Source organism: Rhinopithecus roxellana, chromosome 6 (genome assembly GCF_007565055.1).
Source record: "Rhinopithecus roxellana isolate Shanxi Qingling chromosome 6, ASM756505v1, whole genome shotgun sequence".
NCBI lineage: Eukaryota > Metazoa > Chordata > Mammalia > Primates > Cercopithecidae > Rhinopithecus > Rhinopithecus roxellana.
Window position 1 is genome coordinate 133234767 of NC_044554.1, and position 24022 is coordinate 133258788.

The 24022-nt window shown below is 35.3% G+C and overlaps 1 protein-coding gene across 12 annotated transcripts in view; it reads right to left on the bottom strand.

The window, feature by feature from the left end:
* Positions 1-2488: 2488 nt before the first annotated feature.
* The window catches only part of MPP6 (membrane palmitoylated protein 6), a 104155-nt gene continuing 82621 nt past the window's right edge, over positions 2489-24022 (bottom strand). For all 12 annotated transcript variants that reach the window (XM_030933114.1, XM_030933113.1, XM_030933112.1 and 9 more), the window contains 6 exons: positions 22444-22543; positions 22045-22113; positions 19490-19651; positions 11107-11309; positions 9919-10047; positions 2489-2933 (listed from right to left, as the gene is read on the bottom strand). In XM_030933114.1, coding sequence (XP_030788974.1) covers positions 2757-2933; positions 9919-10047; positions 11107-11309; positions 19490-19651; positions 22045-22113; positions 22444-22543 — 840 coding nt within the window. In that variant the 3' untranslated portion in view covers positions 2489-2756. The remainder of the gene's footprint in view (positions 2934-9918; positions 10048-11106; positions 11310-19489; positions 19652-22044; positions 22114-22443; positions 22544-24022) is intronic.

Genomic DNA, 24022 nt, shown 5'->3' on the forward strand with positions numbered 1-24022 from the left:
GCTCAACATCACTCTAAACCATTTTCTCTTCCATAAAGCTAATTATCACAGATCTTCCTAAAAGAGAAGTTCACATTTCCTTGATCACAGCTATACTCTCATTACCTAGGAAGAACCCTGGGACCCCTGGGCTTCTTGCCCCAGCATAGCACTGCTCATTCCTGCAGATTCATATGGGACTTGGGTTTCAAGTTCAATGATTCTTCATTGAGATACAATGAACTTATCTAAATGTATTCTTGTTAGCACTGGCATCTAGACTGAAATGAACTAAACTGCATCATTTCATATTAGGAGAAATCTAATATGCATTAATTAGATAGTCAATCATGAATACCATTTATAAGAAATAATTCCTTTAAGTATATTTTCTAAGTAATACATTTTATATCACATAAGGCTAACAATATACATGATGTAAAAGTCATCTATTGTACCAAGATGATTGAAATATTTGGCAGATAAACTTCTTGTGCTGCTATGATTATCCCAAAGCTGTTTAAAGAGGCTCCATGCTGCAGCATGAAAGTACATTAGAGAATACAGCACATTTCCTGAGTGCAGAACTGAAATTTCTCTTAAAATTTCAAGTGTGTGTTAAAACATTAAGTCATAGGGCATCACCCTGATACTGTGCTTTAATTCATGTTGCTTTGAGAAGCCAAGAATTTGGTGTAAATACATGTAGTTTGAAAGTTTCCACAGTTATTAAAATAGTATAATCCATTTTGTCACCAATTCCCTGTCCTGGGACAAGAAACGTGAATTTGTGTTCTGGCAATGAAAGCTAGAATCAAAAAAAAAGAAAAAAAGAGAAACCTATAGATTTCCAGCTTTAGCAATATGACAACTTGGGTGTTTTGTTTTATTGTGAAAAAGATCCCTCCAAGTTCTCCCAGCTGGCATTCCATATGACAACCTTGGTGAGGGAAAAAACAAATTCAGCAGCCAGGTGTCTGGCACCTAACACTAGACAAAGATGACCATCAATATTTAAGCACCTAATCCTTTAAAGTGTGAATAATGTTTATATGAAAAGCTGGCAACAATACAGAATGTGGTTACCTTAATTTAATAATGAGTTGCATCTCTGAATATGTTTTAGGAAGAATTTCTATTATCCAAGAATCCTAAACGAAGATATTAACTGAGGTGAATGTGGGAATTTGTATACGTCAATGCATCTAAAGGACAACTTCTTTTGGTAATCATTAAACAAAAAGTACATTTCTTGGTTAGGTGCGGTGGCTCATGCCTGTAATCCCAGCATTTTGGGGGGCCAAGGTGGGCAGATCACTTGAGGTCAGGAGTTCGAGACCAGCCTGGCCAACATGGTGAAACCTCGTCTCTACTAAAAATACAAAAATCAGCCGGGCATGGTGGCATGCACCTGTAATCCCAGCTACTTGGGAGGCTGAGGCACAAGAATCACATGAACCCAGGAGGCAGAGGTTGCAGCGAGCTGAGATCGTGCCACTGTACTCCAGCATGGGTGACAGAGACAGACTCCATCTCAAAACAAACAAACAAACAAACAAAAAACAAAGTACATTTCTTAACAGATATGTAAAAAATATACAAAACATTATTTAATATATATTATATAATACATAATATACATATTATATAATGTATATATTTTGTGTGTATGTATACAAAACAGCTGACAATTATTTCCCAATTTTTTAAGTTGTTCAATGGATTTGGTTCTCAACACAACAGACAGAACAGGCACCCTAAGGATCACATCACATTTCCAAAAGCACATTGATTATTCACAAAAACCTACAACTGCAAACTTAGAGGCATCTTTAAACATCACTAAAATTTGCAGAGGCATGATACATTTGCTGACCATGTTCTAATAAAAACATTGTTTAAAGTAGTAGGTTCCTTTTGTTAGTTAAAATTTTACATGTGAAAATAAGCTTTCTTCAAGTGTCATTTTGCTGTAAGGTTTTACAGGATAAGGCACTCTCTCAGTCTGCATGACCTTGCTTCCAGCCTCAGAGCTTACCGTGTACACATTAAATTAGTATCATAACATTGCAACAAATAAAAAGAATAACCTCATAAGAGAGTGCAAGGTATTGCTCTTCAATTTTTCAGTAAAGATAGAAATGAAGAGACAAAACTAAAACAACTGCATAAATTAGAATGGATAGCCATACATCTCTGAAATAATGAAAATACGTAAACTGATCAGACTTTTGATGTCAGATTTAGATGGTAGTAGACTAGCTGTAACACTGACATTAAAATTCTGCTTTTGTAAGAAATTTATAAGAAGGAAGGTCAATAACTGTATTTTCTTCTATTAAGACTAACCTTTCACTATTTCAATACTGAACTAAATGACAGCTTTACAAAACTATTTCAAGTAATATTCATTATCACAGTGAAAATATGAGACCAATCTTAAGAGTGAATGATTTGAAAACTCCTTTGATGAAAAAGGCAAGGGTACTAAATCAAAACATATACAAAATGCTTCAACGCATTTCTTTATGTGATATGAATAGAAAGATTATCCATACAAAGTTAGAAAAATTAAGATAAATTATATATTAGTACACCTTCCCAACCACAATTTATATAAAAATTCAGAACAGTGTACTGTTATTTCAATCTACACCATAAAAACGCCCGGACTTGGCAGATGATCTTCTAACTGTGATGTATTTTCTCAGTAGAAGGTTTAATTGTTGCAGTCACTTTTTAAAAGTTTAATTTTCATTGTTAACCTTACTGAATCATCAGTAAACCCAGCTGATTGGGACCCACTGCGGTTCCATTCTCAGTTTCTCTATGGCAGTTTGTAGTTTTTCAAAGGCTTTGTCTAGATTGTCATTTACGATGATCAAATCAAAATAGTGGTTGTATGCTCTCTGAATCCGTGCACTTTCATCCACTGTTTTCTTCAAGTCAGAATCCTGTTGAAGAGTTTTAAAAGGAAATGTTTGTATTACAATGCATATTTACTTGCTCAAACTCCAACTAGAAGTGAATATAATAAATAGGTTAGATCTATTTCTGGTAATTCTGGTATTAATCCTCAAAATCCAATCCATATAGTGTTAAAGACAATGCTGCCATCTGTTCATGTCTTATTCTTTCCAACAATACTCATGTTTACATTTATGAGTATTCTGCATCTTCTGTTTGACTGATATTAAGATAAAATTCCTAATTAAAAGACTGCTGACAATAATCTTGGAGTGAATAATACTGCAGTGAATCTACAGTAACAAAAGAATTACTGTAGATGACTGGTTTCTAGCTCCACTATATCATCCTTTTCAAAAGATTTTTATCTTATGGCCTATGTACATCATGGAACCCAATTTGTAGTGGCTGTTAAGCTCAAAGCCAGATTTGCTACCTTTCTCTAAGATAAGATCAGAGAATCTTAGAAGTGTTTTTTGAAGATTAACCTTACATGCTGCCCATCCTCCACCAAAACACATACTCACATACGTTTATTTATGTTTTTGTCCAGGCACTGTTCATATTTCATAAAGTAGTTTTAGTCATTGTGGAATGATGTGGGGAGTACATAAGCAACGGGTTCTACGTAAGTAAAGCTTTTTGTAAGATGGTGTTTTGAATTTCACTATACTTCTATATATTCTACAAATATTTATTGAGTTCCTATTAAGGTGTCTACTACATTTCAGAATCAGTGGGTATAACAATGAATAACAGAGAGGGTTCCTATCCTTTAGTGGAGGAGATAAAGAAGAAATAAATATAAAAAATTCCAAGTTGTGATAACTATCATGAAAGAAACAAAACAGGCACAAAGAATTTTAAGAGATCTACTTTAGATAAAGTGATTAGAAAGAGACTGAGTAGTAAATGACAGTTAAGCTGAGAACTAAATGAAAATAAGGAGGTCAGCATCCAGGCAGAGGAAACAGCAGGGCAAAACCCAGAGGAAGGAAACGATCCTGGCACGTTCAAGATACTGAAAGAAGACCGGAATGGGTGAAGGGCTGGGGAACCAGGTAGGTCATGGAGGACCCCTATGTGATCGAAAGACCTCTGTGGGCCTCAAATGAAAATGTGGTATGACACGAGTAGAAGCAGGGAGACTGATGGCAGGAATCCAGGTCAGAGAAAAGGGTTGCCTAGATTATGATGGTGACAGAGGAGATGAAAATGACACGAGACTGGAAATTTATTTTGGTGATAAAATAATCAGGATTAGTTTTTTACATCATCTAGGATTTGAAAAGGGAGGAAAATGAATGAGTCATGAATTGCTCTTAGGTTTCTAACTAAGGTAAATGGGTAGCTGTGGGAGATACAGAGTGGAGGGGTGGGGAGAGTACAATTTCTGGGGGAAACGAAGTGTGCTACTTTGTAATATGGTAAGCTTAAGATGTTTGTGAGACATCCAAGTGGAGATGTACAGCAGGCTACTGGTTATGCAAATCAGAGCTCTGAGGTCTGAGCTAGCTGTATATAAATCATTAGCATAACAATGGCACGAATATAAATGATGTTGATGGAAGCACCCAACAATGTCATTTGTGTAGAAAGTGTAGAGAGAGAAGTGGATTCACTGCCAGGCCTGAAGGACCCTAATACTTACATTTCAGCTAATACTGAGATTTCTAAATGAGTTTGAAACAACTAAAATACCTCTGATCATAGATATGTAAACATGCCACAATTCAACTTGAAAGCAATTCTTGCCTATTACAGCCATTAGCAATTTGATTTGTTTAAAAAAAAAAAAACAACCTGTTAACAATAATGGAGTATGCCATACAGATGGAACAGGAAATAAAGATTCTCTCTCTGGCTATAGAGTGGTCTCCAGGATATAATGATAAGGGAAAAATGCAGGTACATTTTGTACATAAAGTACGATTTATGTATAAAATGGGGGGGATACACAGGCACACTTGCTTATATTGGAAACTAATATGGTAAAATGGCTAGCAATAATGGTAGCCAATGAGGGTGGGAGGAAACAAAGGGAGAGGGCACAGAAAAGCTAGATTTGTTTTAAGATTTATGTTGGAGCAATGAAAATGCTGTACAGAATTATACAACAAAATTTAAATTCAAATAAAAGCCATTCTTAAAAATCAGAAGCAAAATAAAACAAATAAACCTGTGTTCCAAGTTGGTGGTTTAACCACGCCACAAGGAATTATTTCAGTGGCTTTAAAAGAAGATAGTATCTAGTGGGTTATAAGTGGGAGGTGTACAATGAGAACACATGGACACATGGTGAGAATAACACACACCGGGGCCTGTCAGGGTAGGAGCACAGGGGAGAGACAGCATCAGGAAGAACAGCCAATGGATGCTGGGCTTAATACGTAGGTGATGGGTTGATCTGTGCAGCCAACCACCATGGCACACGTTCACCTATGTAACAAACCTGCACATCCTGTACATGTACCCTGGAACTCAAAACAAAAGTTGAAGGAAAAAAAAAAATCTAGTGGGATATATCTTAAGAACAATTAATAAAAGACTGAAACTTAAATCTTTTCACTAATCATATTGTTAATACAGATATTACTCAGAAATTACATATGTGCATGTACTTAAATTATATTTATATACATGTAAGAAAAGAAATGATGTTAATATAATCACAAACCAAGGTTTTCAGGATAAGAGGAAAAACAGGCAAATATAAAGCTGAAGAAGAGTAATGTAAAATTTCATTTGAAGCTTTCAAATTGAACGAACGATGTATGTTTTCTAAAAACAAAAAACTTATTTCCTACCTCTGGTTACTGAAAAGGTCTAAAAACAATGCCCAACTGAGTTTAATGTAGACTCTTACTGTCTGAATTATCTTTAAATGCTATCTCCCACTAAAAGAAACAAGGGCTTCTGGATGGCTGGTTCCAGGTCTGGGCCAGGAAATGTAGAATAATCTGGAGCATCTTGTCATATCAGAAAGCAAGAAATTATCAAACACTACTAGAATCGTGTTAAAAAGACTCAGAAGCCAAGTTGAATAGGCTCCTACTAGCTGAAGACACAATAATTTAAACATTAAAAAGAACAACCGACCTAAATACACAGAGAGAAGGTACTTCAAGTGACTTTAAAACATAGTGATCTTCCTGGCCAACAGGGTGAAACCCCATTTCTACTAAAAATACAAAAGTTAGCTGGGTGTGGTAGCACGTGCCTGTAGTCCCAGCTACCCGGGAGGCTGAGGCAGGAGAATCGCTTGAACTCGGGAGGCAGAGGTTGCAATGAGCCGAGATTGCACCACTGCACTCCAGCCTGGTGACAGAAAAAAACAAAAAAACAAAACCCATACTGATCTGACTGTATATACTTGGTGGGGAGCTGGGGGGACTGTTCACAGTAATGATACTAGTGGTGGTTGTGTTGATATACTTATTCCCAGAATGTTGTATTTGTACTGTGGAATAAAGCAAATGAGCAATTATATGATATTCTTTTTTTTTTTTTTTAGACAAATGTGCTGGACCTCAGTTCCGATGAGAACGACGGTATGAATTATATGATATTCTAATTCTAACATTTCCAGTGTTTATGAGAACTGGGATGTTCAGCATAAGAGAAAGGAATTAGGCATATAAGATAAAATAAGTTAAATAAAAATCCTATGATCTTGAATTTGATTGGAAAATATCAGAATAAATTCATGATATATTTTCCTTCAAACATACAAACAGAAAAGCATATATGCTAGCACTGTCCACATAAAAAGGTCAGCAAGAAGCAGTGATCAACTCTGTGACAATGGGCACTGTTAATATTATGGTCTTAAAACACCATTTACTCTAAAAGAAATCAGAGTATCTTGGAAAAATGGCTGGTTCCTGGCCTAGAACAGAAAATGTACAAGATGAGCCTGGAACATTTGTAGCAAGGAAGCTATCCAAGACTATCAGGGTCATGAAAAAAAAAAGGTCTCAAGGGCCAACTAGAAAAAGCTCCTATTGGTCAATGATGGGACAATCTTAGCACCAACAAGAATAATCACTGCAACAGAATAAAGCACATCAAATAAGTTTGAACACATGTGCTCAAGAAATTGAAAAAACAAAGCCAATCTCAGCTGGTCACCTGTAACCTCTAGAGGCTCCTGGGGAATAAACTCATTATTCTGAAAGCTGACCTACAAAGGACAGTATCAAAGATGTATCCTGCCTTTCCTGTATCAACTGTACCTCAGAATAATCAACTACTTGATGAGGAAAAGTTCTTTTTAAGAATTCTATTTTATAAACGTAGAAGGAATGACAAACTTAGAATACTACCACTTTGCCATCCCTAAAAAAAAAACTTATCCAAGGCAAAGATTAATAAAGTTTGCTAAAACCATTAGGTAAAGAGTTACTGAGAAACTTTATAGATCAGACTAACAACTTCTGACCCCACTGATTAATCTTATGACAAAAAGTCTGACGTATGCCTCATGATGTAATAAAACAAGTACCACCTGTGAATTATTCTTGCAAAAACCAACCAACCACCAACCAAAACCGTGAATAACCTGAATCTGTGTCTGACCAACCCTCTAGATCGACCTATCAGTTTACAGGAAATAGAAGGGATACAGGAATATGATACAATGGGGGCAGAATGGGTAAAATCCAGATTATGGAACATGCTATAGGATAAATGATCTACTTTTTTTTTTTTTTTTTAAACAACTAAAACAATGTGAAAAGAGAGGGGAGGGAGGGTGGCAGTGAGAATTTACAGATTAAAAGGTGCTAAAGGGACATCTGCTTCTAGCCAAGGTGGAATAACAGGCACCAGACTACCTCTCCCACCTAACAATTAATTTATGGACAAAATGTATGAAATAGTTTTTAAGATACTATACATCAAGATATTAAAAACAGATCACAGAAAGATAGAAAACAAATGAAGTGAGTCCTACGATTACTCCAGTTTACTGGCTTGAAAGAATTTATGGTTAGTAGGATAGAGAGAGTGAGCCCAGAGGAGCCTACAGGACTCTGAGTTGAAGACAGAGCTGAGCCCAGGGAGACCCAGGTGGCAAGAGTTTGCAGAACGGAACACCGGAGGGGAAGAGCAGCAGAGACAGACTTTGATTTGTAGAAGGTCCTTGTCCAGCATTCAGCTGAGTACCAACCCACACACAAGTATGACCTGAAGCTGAGAAAGAACCACCAGATAGGATTAGAGGTACCCAAGGATGGCACCTATTCCCCCTTAGCCAGAATAGAAAACCTCATGACTCACAGGCCCTGTGGTAGGAGTACCAAATAGGTCTTGCCTTATTTGTGGGGGAATAACTGGCCCTAAAATAAGAAATGCTTGGGTCTTACCTAACAAATTTAAAAAGTGAGACCTGAAAAACCCAAACTATTTCCAAATAACTGCATCCTAGAACAAAGCTCACAATGTCTGGCATCCAAAAAAGTTACCAGGATTGCAAAGAAGCAGGAAGATATACCCATAATAAAGAGAAAAATCATTCAATCAAAACCAATCCAGAACTGACTCACATGTTAGAATCTGCAAAGACATTAAACACTTACTATGTTTCATACATTCAGAAAGCAGAGACATGGATCAACTTGAAAAAGAACAAAGAAAACTACTACTACCTGATTTCATGGCATATAACCAAGTACAGTGGGGGGAAACGGTGAGAGTGGTGGGAGGAAGGGTGCAGGGAGCAGGTTACAAAGGAGCACAGGGAAATGTGTGGAGATGATGGACACGTTCATTATTTTGGTTGTAATGGCTTTCACGAGTACAAATATATGGCCAAATTGATCAAGTGGGACACGTTAGGTACGCACAGCTTACTGTGTATCAATTTTAAGCTGGGAAAAAGATTTAGGTGACAACAAGTAAATTCAATGTGTTGATCTTGTTCAAATACTGATTTGAACAACAACAACAACAACAACAACAAAAACCTTGGAGAAACTCAAATATAGACTGCATGTAGATGACAGTAAGATACTGCTTATTATTTTTTGTTGTACTAATGGTATGTTTTAAATGTCTTTATCTTTTAGATATAAATATTGAGATATTTATGGATGACATGATATCAAAGATTTGCTTCAAAATAATTCAAGGAGAGGAGGAAGTGGGGAGGAGTCTAATTAAAACAAGAAATTGCCATGGTTATTGAAGCTAGGCGATGGGCATAAGGGCTCATTTTTCCCCTCTTTTGCATATATTTTTGAATTTCCATAAGTGAAAAAGGAGAGAGGAAAAAAAGGAAAAAACATGTAATAGAAACTAAACATCAGAACACCTAACTTTACCAATGATAAACCATATAATAAACATGTCTGTTAATGATCTTGGAGCCCAGTCACCCCACTAGTAAAATGAAGGTATTCAATTAATATGCATATTTTAATATTGGTCCATTTCATTTTACAAAGGGGAACTAAACTTTTGATTTAAAATAAAGTGTACAATGATTTTCAAGTAAAAGAACACTGTTCCAGATCCTAACTACATCAAATTAATTTTTATTCTGTGTCACCTTATATAGCAAGTTTGTTTCATAGCATAATTAGCTAAGAGTTGGCCAGGCATGGTGGCTCCCGCCTGTAATCCCAGCACTTTGGGAGGCCAAGGTGGGCAGATCAGGAGTTCGAAGTCAGGAGTTCAAGACCAGTCTGGCCAACATGGGGAAACCCTGTCTCTACTAAAAATACAAAAATTAGCTGGGCCTGGTGGCGCACGCCTGTAATCCCAGCTACTTGGGAGGCTGAGGCAGGAGAATCGCTTGAACCTGGGAGGGTGAGGTTGCAGTGAGCTTAGATCGTGTCAACGCATTCCAGCCTGGACAAGAAGGCAAGACTCTGACTCAAAAATAAATAAATAAAAATAAGTTAGATAAGAGTTAAACATGCTCAAAAGAAAAGGAAAGATTTTAGAAGGAAAATCATATGGTTAGCTCACGGTCAGAAGCTTGGTAGTGATTCCTGCATCCACCACAGCCTTGTGCATGGCACGCAACGTCTCTAGCTCTGGAGCCGCAATAAATACCACATAGGGCATAAACTCTGACGTCCTCAATATTTTCAGTGCCTGTGTAAAAGAATAATTATAAGCCAATTTATACAATATTAGAACTAGAATTCTGCTACCCTTTAGTATAAATCAAAGGCTGTTTGCACTTGTTCTATGGAGTAAAGGACATAATTTAATACCTATCTCCGTTTTGTCATTCTCATTCCACATAGTACTTTCTTAAAATATTGATCCATTTATTTTGTTCTAAATTCAGTCTGTTCCTCTTGAAGAAACGAAAGTATAAAACAATGATCAAAAAATCATCAAGAGTGATGTAAACTCTTTTTATGTTAATTGTAGAATTCTGTTAATACCGAAAAAGTAGAAATAACCTCAATGTTGATTTATTGGAGAGTGGTTAAATGAATATATATTCATACTATAAAGTACTATATAGCAATTACAAAGAAAAAAAAGCTCTACAGTAACCATAAAAAGATCTTCAAGAAACAGTACTATTTCATAAAACCCCTGAAAATTCTATGTAGAATTTTTCCATTTTTGCAAAAAGAGACAACAAAAACAGAAAACCCATTACCTTATATATATTTGTATTTAAGGCATAGTGAAATGACTAGAAGAGACATAAGAAACTATTAACAACTCTTATCTCTGAGTAGGGAGGTGAGGTTGGGCTGAGTGTAGTGGAGTGGGAAGAGGTAGGTGAGAGAGAAACACAGAGTGAGAATAAGAGGTGTGCATGTGTGTCAGGTACGAGGGGGAGTGACTTTAACTTTTTATTCTTTATATTGCAGACTTGAGTTTTAAAATTAACATTTCTTAACATATGCATTTATGCATTACTTGAACAGGTAAAATATATCCTAAACTTCTACCGTAGATCTAATCACAGTTTCTATTGCCACCCAAGCCGCTGTTGGCTAATTGTTCAGAGATTTATTTAACTAGCTATGTATACATAATAACATTCTCTATCACCTAAAGGTAATGGAGGGAAAGAGTCACCTTTCTACCCTGACAAAACAAACCCCAACCCAGCATCCCCGACATACATGAAAAAAACTCCACAGAAAATAAAATATGAAAAACAGCTTTGGAATCCAAGCAGCTTACTTGTGGGTTGACATCCAGAATGCAAGTCCGTCCAGTCTGGACAACCTCAAGAATAGAATCAATTTTGGTTCCATAGAGATTTCCTTCATATTCCCCATGTTCCAAATACTTTCCAGCTTTAATATCTGCTTCCATCTCAGATCGTGACACAAACTTATATGCCTGGCCATCTTTTTCATCTTCCCTTGGTTTCCGTGAAGTAACTAAATAAAATAGTGTTGAGGTTTTTGTACAAAGAAATTGTAGCGCATAAAAAATAGACTAAAATACATAGGGTGGCTTAACATTTTTCCACTTGGTGCAGCAAACTACAGCCTATGACCAAATCTGATCTGCTTCTTTAAGTTTTATTGGACTACAGCCATACTCATTTGTTTATGTATCATACATGGTTTCTTTCCCATTAAAACGGTGGTAGTAGTTGTGACAGACTGTGTGGACTGCAAAGCCTAAAACTTTACCATGTGGCCCTTTAATAGAAAAAGTTTCTTGATACCTTAGAGGAATATTTTAAGAGGTAGTCCCCTAAACAAAATTCGCATCCAAAAACAGGCTTCTTAAAATCACTTTGAAACTCAAAATTTTACCTAGCAGCAGAGCCTTCAATGACATTCTTAATTATGGTAAGTGTTAATAAGTGTGAGGCATGTTGTGAGTGAGTCTTTTCAACTGACGAGCACTCTCCTTCTCCTCAGGAATCCATCACATCCTTTCTTTCCACATTAACACTTCCTAAGTGTCCCAAAAGGTGAGTAAGCAAAGTTCACCTATTCTTAGTTGTAATACCAATTTTGTAAAGTGCAGTTTACCCACAAATTATCTATCCTTTATCTTACCTCAAAACCAACCCTTTCTTTTAGCTTCCTGTTTATTGATACTCCCAAATGTTAATTGTTCTATTTTACACTTCAGTGGTAGAGCTAGCCACCTCATTATTATTATGGTCTATTAAACTCCTCTCCTCTGACCCGACATATTATTTCTGGGAAAATGAGATTGAATAGCTCAAGTCAAAATTTAGAAGTAGGAGATCCTTTTGTCTGATATTTTATAGCTTTGAATACTTTCAGAGACATACAATCCTCTGCAAGTTGGTCTGTGCTAGGAACGGTTATTACCACTTTCTAAACTGTTGCAAATGTGTACTCTCTGACAACTTTGTTAACAATAACTTTGAAGAAGAAAAGTAATTTTTGAGTGTGTTATTTCAAGCTTAGCCTTACCCTGGGCTTTGCTGGATCAGAGACAAGAAGTATTGTTTCTATTAGCTAAGTAGTTGCAGAATAACTGATGGAATTATTAAGTACACCAAACTAAACTAAGAAAGTAATCCAAATAAAAAGATGACAGTGTTTTGACTAATTCTAGTAGGCATAAGACATAGAAAACTTTTATAAGAACAAAATTAACTTCAAACTCATGCTCAAACATAAGGGTCAAATGAGATCATTATGTATAATAGGACTCCCACTTTTCCCTTGTTTTCTGGCTCAACCTTGGGAGTGGTCATCTTAGACTACTGTAAAGAGTGTTTATAAAGTATCTTCAAGAATCTTCAAGACGCTATGATGGCTTCTCATATATAAAATTGTGTGATCTTTAAGGTTTCTGGAATTAGTCACCAAAGGTGTATAATAAAACTTCAAAGGCAACTTTTAATGCTCCAAATAAATGCATAATAGGACTTGCTTCAACATTGTGAACATTAATTTTAAAAAATAGTTTTGTTTTGTTTTTTTTGTGAAGTACTACAGTGAAACCATACAAGGGAATGCATTGCTTGAAATAAATACGTATATGTACATGTACTACCCCCACCCCATGCTGAGGGAATCTTAATTCTTAGAGAAATGTTCTTCAGTTTACAAGTGAACTTTAACTACAATCCTATTCTCTACTAACACTCCAAAAAACAATCCACGTTGTCACATATTTAAACTGCTTTCCATGTCTAGAACAGAGAAATTAGAACATGGTTTGACTACAACTGATTCCTTAGACTTCTATACTGAGCAACTACATAACGTGATTTTTTAGAAGTAATTTTTTATGACAGGCAAAACTATTAATTTTAGCTGCTATTCAAATAATGAAGAAACAATCAACAAAGTAATACTTAATTTGTTAACTAAGCTCAGGATGTCAGTGTTAAAGAGAAAACAGGATTCATAACATAGCCTATCTCCCTAAAATAACAATGTTTTTCTATTTTATTTTAGGATAATTTTGTAATATATAAAGAAAGTTAAATCACCTTAATTTTATAACAGAGAAAATTTTAGAAATTCAAAAATATATGGAAAATAAGCAATATACTCCCAAATAACCAATGGATCAAATAAGCAATCACAAGTGAAAGAAAATACTCTGAGAGGAGATGGTGCTGTTGAAGAGCACAGTTACAGATAGAGCTGACCAGGCGCTTCCAGAGTGCCAGTTGTCCAGCAGCATGTTCATTACCTTGAAGATATATGATGGTTGAACGAAACCCATTCATGCTAAGAAAAGGTTCTGTGGAGGGCTTTAAGCCCTTGATAACTGTCTTAAAAGCTACTGATGGGAAAAAGATCAGCACTGTGATGAGCACTAAAGAGCTGAATCATATGGCTAATTCAAACATATTAAGAGCTAAACGGATGGGCTGAATAACAGGGACAAAATGAGTTAAGACTAAGCAGCACAGTGAAGGGCACTACGTTTCTTGCTTTCACCAACTAACGGATGAATTGCTATTTCTTCTTTGGTTTTTACTTTTGGTCACAAAGATGGGTTTCCGTTCTGCCAGAGTAACTGTATTCATGTAAGATTTAGGGTCATTGTGGAGGAAAGAAGGGTTGGAACAGAATAGTTGTCATAAGAAGCCAGCTTATTATTTTAGATCTGGCTAACTGGTCTGTGTTGCATAGTTGTATATTCAGGATTATGGTTTTAAAGTCTCTGTAGCCATCTACAGAGACAAGTATCATTGAACATATATATATATATACACACACACACATATATATCGCCCACTCAAAACAAAAGTATTTTGAGATGAATGTAAACAAAAACGCAGCATATCAAAAACTTTAAGATGCAACTAAGTGCTTAGAGGGAAATCTATAGCTGTGAAAGCCTATGTTAAAAAAGATCTCAAATCAATAATCTAATTTTCTATCTAAAAAAACAGAAAGAGAGTAAAATAAACCCAAAGTACAAGTAGAAAGAAAATAATAAAGATTATAGCAAAAATTAGAAAGTAGAAAAAATACAGAAAATCAGCAAAGGCAAAATTTGATTGTCTGAAAAGATCAACAAAATTGACAAATCTTTACATAGACTAAGAATAAAAGAGGAAAGACTCAAATATCTAAAATCAGAAATGAAAGAAAAAATATTACTATGAACACTGCAGAAATCCTGAAACTGATTAAAAAAAAAAATCCAAGCTGACCTATAACAAGTAAAGAGACTGAATTAATAATCAAAACTTCCCACAAAGTAAAGCCCAGGGTCAAATGGCTTCATGGGTGAATTTCATCAAACATTGAACGAATTATAATTAATTCTTTACACACTCTTCCCAAACAATGAAAGAGGAAAGAATACTTCACAACTCATTCTATGAGTCCTGTATTACCATATCAAAGCTAGATAATGACATCATAACAATGAAAACTATACACCAATATCCCTTATAAATATAGATACAAAAATCCTTACAAATTACAAACAACTGAATCTAGAAGTATATAAAAAAGACGGCACATCATAACCAAATGGAATTTACCATAAAAAGACAAGGTTGGTTCAATATATAAAAATCAAGGAATGTAATACATCATATCAATAGAAGACAATAAAAAACAAAAATCATATGAACTATCAACAAAGAAAAAGTATTTGGCAAGATCCAGTACCCTTTCTCGGTAAAAAGCCAACAAAGTAGGAACACAAGGGAACTTCTCCAATCTGATGAAAGGCATCTGTGAAAAACCCCCCACAGCTAAAATGGAAAGATGGAATGCTTTCTCCTTTCTCCTTAAGATCATGAACAAGACAAGGATGTTCACTTTTGCCACTTCTATTACACTATTACACATTACACTGCAGGTTCTAGTTGAGGCAATTAGATAAGACAAAGACATAAACAGCACCCAGACTAGAAAGAAACAAGTAAAACGATCTCTATTTGCAAATGACATGATTTTGTATATAGAAAACCCTGAGGAACCCACACAAAAAAATCATCATTAGAATCAATGAGGTCAGTAAGGCTAAAAGACAAAGCCAACACACAAAAATCAGTTTATTTCTATACACTAGCAAGGAACAATCCAAAAAGGAAATTAAGAAAATACTTTTTGCTATAGAATAAAAAAGAACAAAATACTCAGGAATAAATGTGACAAAAGAAGCATAACATTTGTACAATGAAAACCATAAACAGCATTAAAATGAAGACCTAAACAAATGGAAAGACATCTATGCTCACAGACTGGAAGAATTAATACTGTTAAGATAGCACCTGTAATCCCAGCACTTTGGGAGTCTGAGGCGGGTAGATCACCTGAGGTCAGGAGTTCGAAACCAGCCTGGCCAGCATGGTGAAAGTAAGTCTCTACTAAATATACAAAAAAAATTAGCCAGGCAGGATGGTGGGTGCCTGTAATCCCAGATACTCAGGAGGCTGAGGCAGGAGAATGGCTTGAATCCAGGAGGCGGAGGCTGCAGTGAGCCAAGACCACACCACTGCACTCCAGCCTGGGCGACAGAGCAAGACTCTATCTCAAACAAAACAAAACAAAACAAAACAAAACAAAACAAAACAAAACAAAACAAAACAGATGGCAGTAGTCCTCAAGTCAACTTACTGGCATTTCTATACAAATTATAAGATAAACTTCCAGTTGCTGCAGAAAAGGTAGCTAGAATTCAATATAATCCCTCTTAAAATTCTAGCTACCTTTTCTGCAGAAACTGGAAGCTTATCTTATAATTTATATAGAAATGTCAGGAACCCAGAAGAGCCAAAACAAACTTCAAAAGAAAGAACAAGTTGGGAAGGTTCACAATTCCTGGTTTTGAAATTTAATACAAATATACAGTAATCGAGACAATGTGGGACTGGCATAAGGACAGACATCTAGATTAATGGAATAGAATTGAGGGTTTATAAATCCATCTTCACATTTACAATCAATTTTCAAAAAGGGTGGCAAGACAATTCACTGGAGGAAAGAACTATTCTTTTTGACAAATTGTGTTGTGACAACTGGAAAAGTGCAAGCAGAAGAATAAAGTTGAAATCTCCTCCTCACACTCAACACAAAAATGAACACAAAATGGATCATATAATCTGCATATAAGAGTTAGTAGTATAAACTCTTAAAATAAAATACAGGAGGGTAAAATTTTGTGGCCTCAGGTTAGGGAAAGCCTTGATATGGTATCATATTTGGTAAGATATGAAAAGCATGATGGGCAACAAAAGATATACAAAATTGGATTTCATCAAAATGAAAAACTTTTGTATATCAAAGGACACCATCAAAAACATAAGAAGTCACCAAAGAATGAGAGAAAATATTAATATGTGCAAATCATATATCTAATAAGGAACTTGTATCCAGAATATAATATGACCTTCTCTTACAGCTTAAGAAAAAGACAAATAACCTAACTGAAAAATGGGCAACCAGTTTAAACAGACATTCCTCCAAAGAAAATGCATAAATGGCAAATATGTACATGAAAAGTTGTTTGACATTATCAGCCATTAGGGAAATGCAAATGAGAACCAAAATAAGATACAACTTCACACCCACTAGGATGACTATAATCAAAAAGTCAGATGACAAATGTTGGTGAGGATGTAGAGAAACTGGAAACTTCATACGCTGCTGGGATTGTGAAAGGGTACATATACAGCTGCTGTGGAAGACAGTGTGGAAGTTCTTCTAAAGGCTCAACATATAGTCACCATATAACCTACAAATTCCATTCCTAGGTATATACCCAAGAGAAATAGGCATATGTCCACAAAAATACCTGTATACAAATGCTGACTGTGGCATTATTCACAATAGCTAAAAATAAAATAATCCAAATGTCCATCAACTAATGAATATATCAATAAAATGTGGTACAGCCATGTAACAATCACTTAGCAAGGGAAAGAAAATAAGTACTGATACATGCTACAACACATATGAGATCTGACATGTTAAGAAGCCAGTCACAAAATACCACATATTGTATAACTCCAGTATATAAAATGTCCAAAATAAGCAAATCTATTTTTACAGAAAGATTCATGATTGTTCATGGCAGCAGGGGGTGAGGAGGTTGGTGGGAAATGGGTACAGAGATTCTTTTGGCGATGATGAAGACATTGTAATAGCTTTTGAATTTTACAATCCAGAATTCTATTCTCAGCTAAATAGTCAAATAAAGGGCAGAAAATACATATTTTACAACACAAAGATGCAGACATTACATTCCACATACAAGAGGATGTACTCCAGCAAAAACAAGGTGATAAACCAAGAAAGAGAAAGAATGGGATGGAGGAACAACAGCTTCAATCCAGGATAACAACAAAGGGAACTACTCCAGTGTTAACAGGTGGGCAGCCAGAGAGACAGCATGTAGTCTTCATTGAAGCAGAAAGACAGAGGGTTCTGAGACAGAGGTCTCCAGGAAAAAAAAACAAATACAACTTACTGGATAAACAAGTCTTTAGTTTAAAAAACAAAAAATTGTATACATATACACATAAAATCAGATAGTATAAGGAAAAACAGAACTCCAGAGATTCCTGGGTCACAGAAGGGGAAAGGCTTATTCAAGAAAGTAAAATTGAACTAACTGAAAATACAGCTATCTTTATATTGGAAAGACAGTCAGGAAGTGAACAGATAAAGTCTAAACTGGATAAACCAGGAAAGAGCAGACTAAAGACATTATTAAGAAATATGGAACACTACCAAAAGAAATAGCAAAAACAATGAAAAGTGACTGTTTTTCATAAGTGAACCAGTGGTGAGGCAGGGGAAGAGAAGGGGTTATTTTTTCCCTCATTATATGTCTTTAAGAACTACTTGCCAAAAATATTGGGCACATATTCATTTGATAAAAGCGAAAAACTTTTTCTTTATTTCACAATTGCAGCTTTAACATACTTTGATTACAGTGAAGTTTTTGTTTTGTTAATCACTTTACTAGGATTTGTCTAAATTTAGTGTTTTACAATGCCTACAGTAGAATCAGAAGACTTACTGTGAAGGGATTACAAGCAGCACATGGGGGCAATGACAAGGCTATTTCCCTAACTTTTAAGAATTTTAGCAATAGGAGTACTCACTGAGAATTAAACCCAAAATATACTGGACAAAACCAGAGAAACTCTAAAATTCAATTAAAAGAGATGAGGTTAAAGTTAGGCTAGGATTTGACTCAAAATAGCTTGAAGGCATTAATATACCTAAAGGAATGCCGTATTAAAAGGGGGCTTGGTCAGAAATAGAAGCATAGCAAAGGAAATTAAGAAAGCAACGTTAGCGTATCTCCTGCTTTCTTCAAGGGACAGAACATCTAAGTTCACAAGTAAAGATTCATGTATTTCAAAAACAAAGACAAATGTATAATAGTCCCCACAGTTATAGACAAATGTGTATTAGTCACTACAGTAAGTCACTAACATCATCCAATTCCTTGACCTAACTCCATTCTCATCAAGCATACTTCTGACATGATTATTAAACTTTCTATGTAAATATGCAAATAGAGAAATGAATGCAAAGACCATAAAATGAGTGGTCTTTGCATTAATTAATGGTTATACTTCTCATCAATATTATTTTATTCTATACATCAGACTTTGTAACCTTAATTAATGCTGCCTGCAGTAAAAGATAAATCACTCTTGATGTGCTATCAAAAATCAGGTTTACGATCTTGCACGACTGAGAGCTACAAGCCAGGCCATGTAAATTCATACAGCTGTTGCCACATTGGCTATGTCTGAGGGTCAGAAACTTTCTCCTTTTCTTTACACTAAAATGGTTGAAAAATCCAACTTTTTAGATACACATCAGTACAAGAAAATTCTAAATGCCTATCTTGCCACAATTCTTAAATACAGGCATTTAATTCTAAGATTTCTGAACTGAATAGTTTAGAGAAGCACTTGCCACCAGACAGCAAGCCAACAGCACTGCAGCACTATTTCATAACAGCTATAGAATTACTAAATTTTTCAATGTCTTTTACTTGTTCATTTTCACTGCAATAAAGAAAACTTATTTGGGAATAGCAATAATTAATGATAATAATCCCCCTCTCCTCCATATGCCCATACTCTTTCCTGCCAAATGCATAGCAAGGAAAACAGAAAACTTACATGGCACCGTAGTTCCAAATCTAGTGGGATTCAATACTATAAACCTGTTTTTCAAGCTTCTTCGGCCTACACCTTGAGCTCCTATCAATACTAATGTTTTTCTCTGGAAGGGAGGCATTTTGGCTACCTCCTCATATATCTGGATTTCGTGACGATCAAATTCTAAATGAAAAAGGAAATAGGAATATATATTTAGTCATCTTTTATATACATGAAAGGAATCTCTGCAATTCTGTCCAGTAATGGCTTAGCTGTCTTGATAGTTAAATATCACTTGACTTGTACCCACTTAGCATAGATTTGTTTTTACAAATTTGGTAAAGTATAATAAACAATAATTATTTTATTATTGTTTTTAAGACCAGGGCTCACTGTCACCCAGGGTATAGTGTTGCAATCTTAGCTCACCGTACCCTTGAACTCCTGGGCTCAAGGAAGTCTCCCAAGTAGATGAAACCACAGGCATGGGCCACCATACCCAGCTAATTTTTAATTTTTTTTTGTAGAGATGGGATCTTGCTATGTTGCCCAGGCTAGTCTCAAACTACTGGCCTCAAGTGATCCTCCTGCCTCAGCCTCTCAAAGTGCTGGGATTATAGGCATGAGCCACTGTGCCTCACCCAGTAAATTATTTTATATCTTGCTTTAAACATCTGGTCCATCCATTTGCCCTTAAAAATTTGTCTAATCGGGCTGGGCATCGTGGCTCATGTCTGTAATACCAGCACTTCTGGAGGTCGAGGTGGGGGGATCATGAAGTCAAGAGATCGAGACCATCCTGGCCAACATGGTGAAACCCCGTCTCTACTAAAAAAATACAAAAAATTAGCCGGGCATGGTGGTGCGCACCTGTAGTCCCAGCTACTCGGGAGGCTGAGGTAGGAGAATCACTTGAATCCAGGAAGTGGAGACTGCAGTAAGCTGAGATTGTGCCAGTGCACTCCAGCCTGGTGACAGAGTGAGACTCCGTCTCAAAAAAAAAAAAAAAAAGAAAAAATTAGTCTGATTAATCAAGCTAGAAAAATTCTATGTTTTATCCTTATTTATCAGAGATTCTATCCACTGAAATCTATTATCAATTTGTCAGTAGAAATCCCATAATATAAATAATCAAATTACAGACCAGTTTATATAGAAAGTATGTATCAAATACAGAGGACAGGAGCAAACCTAGTGTGGTTGCTTAAGTTCCACGGAACGAGTGACCTTCCAATTATATAAATGAATATTGTATGGCAAATCTACAATTATCAGTTTGATTAGAAAATTCAACATACTGACATTTACTGACAACATACATTTAAATATTAAGATTTTGAAATTTACATATAAAACAAATTTTAGATCCACTGTTTTCACTAGAAACATAATCCAAAAGTATAATCTTAGTGGGAAAATTATGAATTTTCTATTTTGCAAAAAAGCCTTATGGGCATATATTTTATGAATAATAGGGCCAAAGTGATGATCTGAAATATTATATTACCTGTTGTTACTGTAACTCTCAATCTGTAGTAATAACACTCCTTCCTTAGCTTATTATGCTAATAGCAATTCTTTCTTTGCACAATTTCTCCACAGTAGATTAAACCAATATTAAGAGAAAACAAGCCTACTTCTGCCTTCTATATTATTTTCTTTTAGGGTGTGCTGTTTAGTTTATTACCAGTATAGAGGTAGCTCTGAATTCAAGAAAGTACTTTTAAAATTGCCAACTGCTTTTAAGCCTCCAGAAATTTCTGATTCATAGAGCTGCTTTTTACTCCTGTCATCCTCTGCAACTGGGAAGAATAAATATAGTAGTTTCCATTCTTTCCCTTCCTTCCTTTTTATTTATTTATTTTTAACATCAAATGAGTAGCCAATACAGGTCTGGGGTTTTATTCTAAATTGTTTTTAAAAATCCTTTCAGCTTTACTGAGGTATAACTGACAAATAGGAATTGTATATGAAGTGTACAACTTGATGTTTTCATGAATGTGTACACTGTGAATGATTACTTCAATCAAGCTATTAAACATATCCATCATCTCACACAGTTACCATATCTTTCTTTTTAAAAGTATTTCTTTCTGCATGACTAAAAGATTTAAGAAGGAATTCTATTATATCAGACCAATATTTATTTGGTCCAGTGCTATTTTTCTAAAAGTACCATGGTCAGTGTTATAGCAGGATACAGTTGCCCTTAAACATAACTCTTTTAACATCTTGACAAAGGCATTCTACCCTTTAGAAATGGCACATAAATTACTATTTCAAAATTCTCTGGACAAATAGTTTCAATTATAATACTGCTTCTTCATTAAGACAAGTAAAAATCCTAACCAATTTGTTTTGTTGTAAACTATACTCACAAAATAAAGCACATGGTAGTATATATCAGGATTTAAATAATTTATATTGTATTGCACCATGTGTTCATATGCCAGCCCCTTGCAACTAGGTACTAATCTGAATTACATTCACTTAAAGCTGTATATTCAGAGTTTATACCACGCTAAATGACATATAGCTACTTCACTTGGACTTCTCAAAAAGTATTTAAAACCTACCTGCATTTCTGGTTGTGAGATACATCATCTTCTTCTTCTTTTTGCTACTTATAGTTCCACAAAAAGGTCCTGAAGGATGATAAAACAAATATAACTTAAGCAGTATGTCAGAACATGAAAAAATTGCCCTGTAGTATTTTATAGGGGTGGGAGAATTATCTTCCCAATGTTGCATCCTAGGAAGCAAAAGAGGGTGGGGGTGAGTTAAGCCACTGAATTTTGATACTCTACCAGGAGGTGGCAGAACGGGAACAAAAAGATTACTTATGAGAGCTAAAGCAGAGGGAGGGATTCATTCTAGACATATTTTAAATAAATGCATTTGCTTATTTAGACAAAAGAGACAAAGAAAGGTGGTCACAAAGGACTCCTTGTTACTTATTGTGTCGAGCTCATCACCTGAATTGTCCCAGTCTCTTCTAACAAATGCCTTTCTCTTCTCTTCCAGGAACTGGCTTGGAATGAGACCAGCGCTTCCTCCCTCTTTTACATGGCTAGCCTAGAATCAAATTAACGAATTGTATATCTCAGTGACCAAAATTTGAGACCATATTCTATTAAGTAGGACAAGCAGTGGTCAGTTAAAAAAAAAGTCATATTTACTCTTAAAAACAACCTTGAGATTTACATCCATAGCATTGTCAGTTAAGATATTTAAACAATTCAGCACTGAGGAATCAATTGGCACCTAAAATTCTTCATATCTGATATCTGGTAGTGAAATTTGGGGACCAAAATACAAGTTAAATTGCTCAAACTTCTTATTTATAATACTAAGTTGGAAAAGGAAAATAAACACTATTCTATAATAAGATGTATCAACACGACATTTTATCTAGCACCCTTTAAAAGACATTTACTGTCAACCTTAATCCTACTATGCTGGTATTTCAAGCCAAATCAAATGAAAAGGAGATACTATTTGGAATATAAAGTGTAGATTTTAATTTATGCTACCAGGAGTATGAATATCCCAAGAGCTTGTAAATTTAAACTAGGCAAAACTCTACCTAATGTAAAATAGCTAACTTTTAAAATAAGCTCCAAAGAGAAATATTTTAAAATAGTGGCTGGAGAACTGGCTGTTAGTGATTTATCTCACAAAGTTAGTATTTCTAACCTTACAACTAGCATAGAAAATCTAGTATAACTTTTAGCAATTAAAATCCTGAAAAACAGAATTAAAGTAACCAACCATCAAAATGCAGGGAGAAACTGAGAGAAGAATTGAGGTTAGAAGAGAAAACTAAGAGATCGCATTCATAGGAAAAAGAACAAAGAAGGAAAACTAGAATAATTCAATAAAGGACACAGCCACAGAGAGATTTTTTAAATGAGGGATCTAAAAAGTTCAGGGGAAACCTCTTGAAATCATGGATTCTGTTTAATTTACCCATTTCTTAGCTGTCTCAACACACAGTGCACCTATACGTAATAATGTCTTAATTTAAATTTAAGGACACGTTAGTAAGACTGCTGTCATTCTGTGATTTGTTTCTCCTTAGAAGTAGATCTATATTTTAGAGCTAATGTGAGTTACCAATATTTCAGTTAATTTTAGAATTTGGTGCTAAGTCCTGGATCCTTTCCTCTTACTCCTTGTTCTTTAGTAAAACTCTCATTTGCTTTGATAGTTTAAGGCATTTCAGACTTCCTGACTTGTCAGTTTCTCCAGTTCTGAATACTGTGGTTGTTAGCTAATATAAATAATTACAAAAACAGACTTATTACTGCTGCTAGGGGTTTCTGAAAGCTACATTAGGAGAAGAAAAAAGAATACCATTAAACAGATCTTCTGAAAAAAGGAGGGAAAAATGCAGTGATAATACACATCTCTTTCCATATACACAGATTTTAATCCAAAACCAAACAAAACCGATAGAGTGAACCTCCATTTCCCAGTATCTGAGAAGAGGTGAGCAAATAGACATTAAGACCTTAAGAAATTATGCTTTACTTGCTATGAACGAACATGAGG